This window comes from Pecten maximus, chromosome 17, assembly GCF_902652985.1.
Source record: "Pecten maximus chromosome 17, xPecMax1.1, whole genome shotgun sequence".
NCBI classification, from domain to species: domain Eukaryota; kingdom Metazoa; phylum Mollusca; class Bivalvia; order Pectinida; family Pectinidae; genus Pecten; species Pecten maximus.
In genome coordinates, this window is record NC_047031.1 from 29,166,671 (window position 1) to 29,177,286 (window position 10,616).

Sequence of the window (10,616 nt, forward strand, 5' to 3'; positions counted from 1 at the left end):
CAATTATCCCTCAAAAATATATTCCTCGAATCTTCCTCTGAATTTATCGAACTTTCTGAATAGTCAGTCTTGCAATGGCAACAATAGCCAAATTTAAATGAACCGTTTGACCTTTGCCAGATATTTCCTTTGCACAAAATCCGACATTACCATCACCAGGTGAAAAATAAGGACGGGATATTTCGTAATGTTTTGACGAGAGTCGATTTAAACCTAATGAATTAATTTCAGAATTCCTCTCTCGTCCTATAACGTTACTTCTCAGTTTAACTTCTATATATTAGCCATTGTATATCAATAAGTCAAATATGGTGAAAATTAATACGTGTCTCTATTTCTCTACTTTCAAAAAGATAATGGGGGATATATTTATAATTTACTGTGTAAAACGTAAATGTGCATTATTGAATAACGATTGCGTCCTGCCATATTCTCTTTCACAGGTGGAATACTGAGATCGTAAACGCATCCTGCCGATTGAAGCTTAAGGTTGATTTTGTATTTATTTACGTCATACTGATATAATAGGTAATACACGGACTAGGGACTGGACCACTTTCGATGCTTTTATAGTGTCACCACACTGAAATATCACACCTGTATACGCTAGCGCGTCATCCACCCAGTCACATTATACTGTCCAATTGAAGAACCGATCGTCAATCAGTGAGACGCATATAGAATGCCAGGTTGTCATCTATTCTTGGAACAATTGTTGATCCATTATTTATCTTAATTATATATATTTCTTTAAATTTATTACGTAAGACATATCAAATACTTGACAAACATTGCTCCATACATAAATGATAACTTAGTTTGCCATAGACGCACATACCAATTTCATAGACTTCCAGTCACAGCTAGTAGTCCGTAACGTTCCCCAGACAGGAAAACGCTCAGCTAACGACCTAAAGAGAGACAGTTATAATGAAGACACCAGGCGAGATATTATCAGGGGAATAAAAACAGTTCCCTAATTTAATCACCAGATAAAGATTATGGTGCTTTGAGGGAAATTCATAAATCTTACACACAGGTTTATTGGAAATTGAGGGACCTAAATAAAATGTTTAAATATGCCTCAGTTGGTCCCAGTTTCATCGCTTTTCCTGAACTGAAGGGAACTCCTCCCACGTAAATATTTCAATAGGAAAATAATACTTAATGCAGAACTTAGCTGTGATTTCCCCCTTAAATCAAAGAATGATTTCTTACTAAAATCTGAAAATAAACAGTTTTCTTAAGTTGATGAAACAGGAACCCGATAATTTACACTTGTGTAGAAGATAGGTATAGAAATTGTATCAACTGTTTCCATGGCTCGATTTCTATCTAACAAGCATTTTAAGCTATCTCTTCAATCTAAACAATATCTTTCGCCACTGATTAACTCAACTAGCAATACATGTTTCTCTCTGAGGATCGTCATAAGCTCTGTCCCTGGTTCAGATAAATTGGTACTCGCTTTTAACAGATCATGAGCGTTGTTTAGTAATAATGTGATTGGTATTTAAGTTACCGTGTACATATATATAATGCTAGATTGCATTGGTCCGTTCATTCATGAGGTATTTCTAAGTAAGGCATTGTGTTTTGAGAAGTCTATATATGGGCAGACGATTTGGTGTTTTTTTCATCTATTTTTGAATGTTTGCCAGGTTATGATTTCGTGATATTTCTATTTGTATATGTCATGCATCGCCCTCCCAATAATTATGAAAACTTTGCTAGAAGGCATTCAATTTACTTCAATTTCAAATCGATAACCCTTCATGGCAGTAGGTCGATGCCGCCAATTTGGACACACTTTGAAGGTTCAAAGGTTCAATAAGCATGACGTGGGAAGGATATGAAATGTGTCAAGGCAATGTGTCTATTATGATTATATCATAACCATTTCTAATTCAAAGTATGAAAAGTTGGATATGTCTGATAGGATTGCAATTGATGGTACTGTATTAGATATATTGCCCAACAAAAGTCCCATCAGAAAGAATCACAAAAAGTATTTTAAGATCTAAAAGCAATGAGTGTCTCTTACGTCTTTATCTCCGTTTCCACGAATTCCGACATTACCAGGAACCAGGTGACAGTGACTCAGAAGTATTTCGCTTTTGTCATGAAGCTCCTACTGCAATGTGTATATATTTCCATGTGTGTCCTTTCAATAGGAATTTCTAAGTTTGGTTTGGTTTGTTTTTGTTTAAAGTCCTATTAACAGCCATGGTCAATTAAGGACGTGCCAGGTTTTGGAGGTGGAGGAAAGCCGGAGTACCCGGAGACAAAACCACCGGCCAACGGTCAATATATGGCACTGTCTCACGTAGGTTTTGAACGCGCAACCCAGAGGTGGAGGGCTAGTGTTAAGTGTCGGAACACCTTAACCACTCGGCCACCGCGGTCCCACGGTTCTAAGTAAGACATTGCATTTGCATTGAAGTCTAAATATGGACAGACTATTGAGATATTCTAATATAATCTTTTGCGCTATGTCGTCTTTGTTTACTCAGATCGTCTTTCGACGAATACAAGTACTAATATTAGTCATCGCCCACTGCTATGTGGTTGGCCTGTGACCAATGCCAACCGGTACCTTGTACATGACATTCTGTTGCAATATCAAGGCTTTATGTATTTTTAAGTGAGCCATTTAAATATGATATACCAATTATGATCAAAAGATTAAACTGGTTATTATGCTGATTAATTCAAATTCTTTTGAATTCAAACTAGTTTTTATTATTCGGATAGCAATCTGTGACCTTTTTCAGTATTTGATATTTCACAATACGTTAAAAACTCCAATCAAATTAGCATTATTCATAACATGATATTCCAAATAGGGTTGAAGGACATACTTATATCACGTGCACATCATGTCTCGTTATGGTACGTTTCGAAGAGAAGTATGCAATGAAAACATGTTTTGCTGTTGCTAATCAAACGGGTATTTATGAAAAAGCTTATTGACTTTATTACAAGTGTGAACCAGAAGGTTAGGGAAACGACTTGTATTGATTCCCTCTAGATATCGCCGCATTCTCGGACAAACTTTCAAAAAAATAAGGTTGGATACTTCTTATTTAATATATTGTACTTGATTTCTGCTGAGTGATGCATCCAACTGTTCTTTCAATTGATACACTTAATTATTCATTTCATACATTTCCCTTAAAACCTGCTATATATACCATTTATGTAGATTGATCCGAGTTGGGGAACAGCAGAGGAAATGTTTGACGTAATAGTTATTTCCGCTATATACAGTTACGTATAGTGTCCATAAGGGATTGGGCCATCGACGGACACTTTTAACAGTTATGGATTTGTAACTATATATCAGGACTGTCAGGTGATTGGTTTGGCTTGGTTTTATTTGTTTTTGCCCTGCAGGTAGGGCGTAAGAATTGTACCTGCTGCCCCCATTGCAAGATGGTAAGAGACGACTAAATTTGGGATCTTTTCTCTTCTTTCTGAACAACTTTCTCTTCTGAATGTCTCCCTTGGCAATGCCTCACTTTTGGTCTTTAGTTGAGCGTTCGCCACTGTGAGGAAGGCTTTGGTTTCTGTCCCCTGGCCGGGACATACCAGAGTCTTAAAAATGGTAGTTGCTCCTTCTGCTTAGCGCTCAGCATATTGGGAGTGGGACGACTGGTTCGCCCGTTGTCAGTATAATGTGACCGTGTGGGGTGTGCTGCCGGGTGTCTTCGGCAGTATGCCTCTATGAGGTAGCACTTTAAATCGGTGAAAGTTCTGGACTATCACAGGAGGATTTAACACGAACATACCACAACCTTCCAAAACACACATACGTACACACTACACGCATGCATATTAAACAACGATAAAACAAACCAAGTAGTTGTAACGTCACCGGTGTGAAGATAATGAACTATTCATATAAGTAATAAAGTGTAATTTCTTGTATTAACTTCAAGTTACATGTGTTTCACATATGGCGGCGACATCCGGGTTTTTTAGGGGAATACTAATATCCGGATATAATGACGGAAAAGGATCCGGATCAAACCTGATAGACTATACTATACATTATCATTACATCCCCACACTTAAAGGAATTAACTTTAAAGTCGCCAAACACAAAACATAGGATGGACACTTTCACAACATGATTATTAACTAGCTTTAAGCAATTAAATTATCATTTACCTAATGATAAAGACAATAATATCTTTGACTCAGTTTTAACCAAGTCCATGCAAGAGATTAACTCTTGAAATAAAGAAAAAACGAATAGAACTATAATTATCAGTGTTTGTTTCATTACAGTTCATATAATGGAAACATAACTCTTATCGTAACTTCTTAATTCCACGGAACACCGATATAATTACACAGTTTCAATTAATCGATCAGGTCTTTTCACAACTCTTCCGGAACTGGTTCTGAAGCACAATCCAGCAGGTTCCTGGACACTAGATGAGGTTTTGGGTTCAATTCTAGTGTTTGATGTTGATTCATAGTTCTCAATCAGCTCAGAATCATCAGAATTTTGACCATTTCCATAAAATTCAGTATATACATCTGAAGACGGTGTTTCCTTCTGGAACAACACTTTTTTCAGGTGACGTCTGTTCCTTCTGTAACAAACTCCTTGATTCCCTTGGACGATATATGACCTAGGATTCACTTTTCCCACAACTGTAGCATGGTCTTTCCAATAACCATTTGAATCTTGAATGAGTACCTGGTTCCCACGATCCAATGTGGTCAATGCTTTAACATGGTTACGGTTGTCATAGAAATGCTTTTGTTTCATTTTCTGTTGATTTCTCCAGAGTTTAATATCAGGGTGTTTAGCTTTATCCTTGAGTTCACTCGAAGGTAAGTTTGACACAAGTTCTCTTCGCATCAACATTTCAGCAGGGGATTTTCCATTATCCATAGGTGTACTTCTGTAGACTAACAATGCCATGTTGACGTCTTCTCCACTTTCCTTGCATTTTTTGAACATATTTTTGACAGTTTGAACGGTTCTTTTAGAGAGTCCGTTTGACTGTGGATAGCGTGGACTGCTAGTCACATGTTGAAAATTCCACTCAAACGCAAAATCTTTGAATTCTCTGCTGCTATAACATGGACCATGATCACTGACAACTACTTTTGGGACGCCATGTCTCGCGAAAACACTTTTGTGTGCTTGAATAACAGAATGTGTAGTCTGACTTGACAATGTTAGGACCTCTGGGTAATTTGAGAAAGTATCACACATCACGATGTAGTTTTTTTTCCAGCAAACGAGAACAAATCTGTTGATATTTTTTCCCATGGAGAATCTGCTATCGCATGAGGTATCAACGGTTCAGACGGTTGGGTTGGGTTGTATTTTCTGCAAACCTCACAATTATCCACAATATGATCTATGTCAAAGTTCATATTTGGCCAATAAACAACTTGCCTGGCGCGGTTTTTTACACTTCTCGCGACCCAAGTGACCATGATGAATCTTCTTAAGCATAGCAGTACGCATGTCATTAGGTACAACAATGCGTGTTCCTTTCAAGATCAAGCCATTAATGACAGATAGTTCCTCACGAAATGTCCAATACGGTTTCAGTTCAGACGGACATTCATGTTGTGTTTCTGGCCAACCAGCAGTGATAACTTCAGACAATTTCTTTAAGGTTTCATCTGACTGAGTAGATTCTACGAGTTCCTCTCGTCTAACTCCTGACACTGGCAAGGACTCGTACACTGCATTCACAAATATCTCAGCTTCATCATCAAGCGAGTTAGAGTTATCTCCCTTCACAGGTGCTCTGGATAATGTATCTGCCATGTACATTATTTTTCCTGGCGTGTGAAATAATGTGAAGTCATACTTCTGTAATCTAAGCTTCAGTCTCTGTATCCTGGGGGGACAATCATTGTACGATTTACTAAAGATAGCGACCAATGGCCTGTGATCTGTCTCTACTTCAAAGGATCTGCCATAGATATATTGGTGAAAGCGCTCACATGCAAAAGTCAATCCGAGTGTTTCTCGCTCAATGTTGGCATATCTGCTTTCACAATCAGTAACTGACCTGGATGCGTAGGCTACTGGACACCAGTCATTGCCATGTTTTTGTAGGAGTACGGCTCCTAATCCCAGCTGTGATGCGTCACATGATATCCTGATTTCACGGTCTGGATCATAGAATTTTAGGATTGGTTCCTGCGAGATTAGATCTTTGAGTTTATTGAAAGCTGCCTCCTGTTCAGGATTCCATTGCCATACATTCTTTACCAACAGAATTTTTCGAAGTGGTTCTGTTCTCCTCGACAAGTCTTTGATGAATCTTGCAAGATAATTCACCATGCCAAGAAATCTTTGTAGCTCTTTCCTGTTTGTAGGTCTCTCCATGTCAACAATTGCTTAAACTTTACGCGGATACGGCTTAACCCCTTCTGAGGTGATTGTGTCTCCAAGGAATGTTAAGCTGTTGACGCCTATTTCACATTTCTCCTTGTTCAACTTTAGATTTGAGTTTCTAGCTTTTTGAAGCACAGCCCGTACACGTTCATCATGTTCGTCTGTTCTTTCCCCATATGATGATGTCATCCATGGAAGTGTCAACTCCTGGTATATCCTCAAATAGGTTGTGTATAATCCGATGGTATATCTCGGGCGCGCTGCTGATTCCAAAGGGAAGCCTATTGAACCGATACCTTCCGAATGGGGTGATCAATGTACATAAATCTGCACTTTCATCCTCCAACTGGATTTGCCAAAATCCACTTGCAGCATCAAGTTTTGAGAAAATGGTTGCTCCTTCAAATCTGGACATAATCTCTTCTCTAGTTGGGAGTTTATAGTGTTCACGTTTGATAAATTTATTTAAATTCCTGGGATCTAAACAGACACGCAATTTCCCATTGGGTTTGTGTACGACCACTAGAGAGTTGACCCACTCAACTGGTTTCTCTATTTTCTGAATCACATTCATTTTCTCCATATAATCCAGCTCCACCTTCAACTGGTCGTGTAACGGGAACGGTATTTTCCTACACGCCTCTACCACAGGTTCCGCATCAGACTTTAGTTCTATTTTCACTTTGTCCGGTAAACAGCCTAAGCCAGTAAACAGATCTGAGTACTCTGTTTCAACTGTTGATTTGTCAAGTGGTTCTATGTTTTTGTGTTCCTGTTCTACAGCCAAGACCAGTTTAATAAGTCCTAAGGTTTCACAACTTTTTCTGCCAATAATTGGTTTCACATTTTCTGGGCTTACTATGAACATAGTTTTGTAGTCATGTCCCTTGTGTGATATAGTAAAAATAACCTGACCAGATACTGGAATAGCTCCTGCGTTGTATGCCTTTAACCTTACATCAGACTTGTGTAATCTTGGTCTACTAGGTAGCTTCTCAAAATCGGTCATAGGTAAAACATTTACATCAGCACCGGTATCTAGCTTTAATGGTATGATGTTACCGTTGACCTGTAATGGTGCCATCCACGACTCTTGGGTATGTTTAGAATCTACAGAGTCAATAAACAGTTCATGTTCCTCGACACTCATTACCTTTTTGTTTCTCGTGCTCGGTTTTGGAGTTTTCGTAGAAAAACAAGCTTTCGCGAAATGATTTACCTTACCGCATGCGCGACATGTCCTTCCTTTTGCAGGACAAGCTCCTCTTGGATGTGTTGTAGCACAATACGAATAAGTAGACTGAGTAGCAGGTTGGGATTTCTCTCTGTGTGATGACAATCCACGTCCTCGGTCTCCTGTGTTCCTGTATTTACTCCTACCCCTGTTTGAAGCATATTTTCGGCTCACTGTATCTACATGTTCTGGATTTTCTGATAACGACAAGGTTTTCATATGTTTCTCTGTCGATTCGGCTGCTTTACACATATCAATACACTTCTGTAGATCAAGGTTACGTTCTCTCAGCAATCTAGCCCTCAGTGTATCATTCTTTATTCCTTCTACAATCTTATCTTTCAAGATACCCTCTTTCAAATTTCCGTATTCACAGTCTTTACAACTGTCTCGGAATTCCATTCCTGGCAAAAATGGTGCGTAGGACCTCGATGATTTTCTCAGAAGTGGTTGTCTTCATCTGGATAACCTCTGGCCACTTCGAGTTGGCGTCTACCATTACAAAAAACATTGATCCGAGATATGGTCCTGCGAAATCTATGTAAACGCGACTCCATGGCTGGGATGGCCATTCCCACGGGTGTATCGGAGCCGCAGGTGGTGCATGTTTCACATTTTGACAACTATTACAACTTTTGGTCATTGACTCAATCTCCTTGTCAATACCAGGCCACCATGTGTAGCTCCTGGCTAATGCTTTCATTTTCACTACGCCGATGTGTCCCGAATGCAGTTCATCGAGCACTCGTTTACGTAGCCTGGGTGGAATTCTCACCCGAATTCCCCACAGAAGACATCCTTGTTGTACAGTCAACTCGGTTTTCCTGGTGAAATAGGCTTCCGTCTTGCTATTACGGTTGTCTGGGTTCCAACCCGACATAACACATTCATACACTGATGACAAAACTAGGTCTCGAAGTGTGTCACGTCTCACCTGGTCGTGCGTAACCGGAAGTGTCTCAAATTGCGACAAATTCAACAATGACACAGCCTCAAGTTCTTCCACTTCCGTCTCGTTCTCTGTCTCCACTGGCATACGCGAAAGACTGTCTGCGTTACCATGTCGCTTTGTGTTTTTGTACTCGATCGCGTAATCGTATCCTGCGAGAAATAAGGCGTATCGCTGCAGTCGTGCTGCCGATGTCGTCGATATCCCTTTACGCGGACTAAATATGGATACTAAGGGCTGGTGATCTGTTATCATGGTGAAGTGACGTCCAAATAAGTATGTGTGAAACCGTTTCACTGCCCACACTATTCCCAAAGCTTCCTTGTCGATTTGCGCATAATTTCTTTCAGCTTCATTCAAGGAACGTGATGCGTACGCGATGGGTCGCTCACTTCCATCAGCCATAACATGAGATAGTACAGCCCCTAATCCTTTCGGAGAAGCATTACTTGCTACTCTCAGCGGTAGTGTCGGATCATAATGTGTCAGCACTTCCTTCGATGTGACCATATTCTTCACCTCCTCAAACGCATTTTGACATTCCTCATTCCATTGCCACTTACAGTCCTTCTGTAACAACTGATGTAATGGGTGCAGTGTTGCTGAGAGGTTTTTCATAAACCGACCACAGTAGTTCACGATTCCAAGGAATGATCGCAGTTCTGTAGTATTTGTTGGTTCAGGAGCCTTTAACACTACCTCAGTTTTTTCTTGTGTTTTGTGAAGCCCATCACTGTCAATTTCATGTCCACAGAAAGAAATCCGGTTCTTGAAAAATTCACATTTTTCTAAATTTGCCCTCAGACCGTACTGTTGAAGTCTTTCCAACACACAACTCACATTCTGAAGGTGTTCCCCAGTCGTCTTGCCCGTAATGATCATGTCATCAATGATGCGTATAGTGCTTCCCCCCCACTAAGCGCTGCGAAGATATCCTCGATTCTCGGAAGAGGATACTGATCAATCTCTAAGACCGGATTGACCATAACTTTGTAATCTCCACAAAGACGTATTTTCCCAGATTTCTTGACCACTGGCACGATAGGAGTCGCCCACTCACTATAGTTTACCTTGGCTTAGATACCATTCTCCACAAGATTATCAATCTCGGCTTCGACCTTTGGACGAATAGCATATGGTACAGGTCTTGGCTTGCAAAATTTCGGTGTTGCGTCATCCTTCAGGTTAAGCTTGGCCTTGACCCCCTTGACAGTTCCTAGGTCATCTCCAAATACATCCTTGTATTTGTCCAAAATTGTCTGTAGTTGATTAGCTGGTTTGGTGTGTTCCGCAATATCACTTGTTTCGCGATGTTTTTCCTCGCGCCTTACTGACACAGATTTGACAGAAGGCCAGTCCAATGTAATACTTTTCAGCCACTCGCGTCCGAATAGCGTTGGTCCACCTTTTTGTACGACATACATAGGTAAATTTTTACATTGGTCATTGTACTCTACCTTCATATCCGCCACACCTAATGGCTTCAGTCTCTCACCTGAATATGTCTTTAAACACACATCAGAATGTGTCAAGGTCTTCAACCGTCCTGGAAAGTGATTCTCAAAGGACTTCTGTGACATAACTGAAACTGCTGCCCCAGTGTCTAATTCCATTTCAACCTCTACACCGTTCAACTTTGGCTTTACTATAATAGCATCATGTTTTGTCTTTGTAACCGACATAACTTCCAGAGATGCTATATAATCATCATCAGTCTCTTCTGTAACCATGTTAACCTTGTTTCCCTTCTTTTGTTTACAAATCTTTTTACAGTGTCCAGTTTTGGGACAACCAAAACATTCTTTGTCCTTGAAATAGCATTGGTTTGGGTAATGTAAACCATTACAACGAAAACATTTTTTATTTTCCTTTGGATTTGATTTCGGGTACTGTTTTGTTGAAACTTTATGGACAGTTGCTGTGGCTCCAGTTCTTAATTCATGGTCATCTCGAGCTGCTGTCTCCATGGCTAAGGCTTTAGTGCTTGCGGTATCGAGAGTCAACGTAGCCTCTGATAACAGTTTCTTTTGTATCTGTTCTGATCTCAAACCACA

At 39.9% G+C, this 10,616-nt stretch overlaps 3 protein-coding genes across 3 annotated transcripts; all 3 read right to left on the minus strand.

Moving 5' to 3' along the window:
• Nucleotides 1-4,354: 4,354 nt before the first annotated feature.
• LOC117315295 (uncharacterized protein K02A2.6-like) lies at nt 4,355-5,236 on the minus strand. The gene has a single exon (XM_033869443.1). The coding sequence runs from the start codon at nt 5,234-5,236 to the stop codon at nt 4,355-4,357; it is 882 nt and encodes a 293-aa protein (XP_033725334.1).
• Nucleotides 5,237-6,530: 1,294 nt separating this feature from the next.
• On the minus strand, nt 6,531-7,865 carry LOC117315297 (uncharacterized protein K02A2.6-like). The gene has a single exon (XM_033869444.1). It carries the CDS (start codon nt 7,863-7,865, stop codon nt 6,531-6,533), a length of 1,335 nt encoding a protein of 444 aa, XP_033725335.1.
• A 127-nt stretch (nt 7,866-7,992) lies between these two features.
• Nucleotides 7,993-9,444, minus strand: LOC117315298 (uncharacterized protein K02A2.6-like). The gene has a single exon (XM_033869445.1). The coding sequence runs from the start codon at nt 9,442-9,444 to the stop codon at nt 7,993-7,995; it is 1,452 nt and encodes a 483-aa protein (XP_033725336.1).
• Between the last annotated feature and the right edge of the window lie 1,172 nt (nt 9,445-10,616).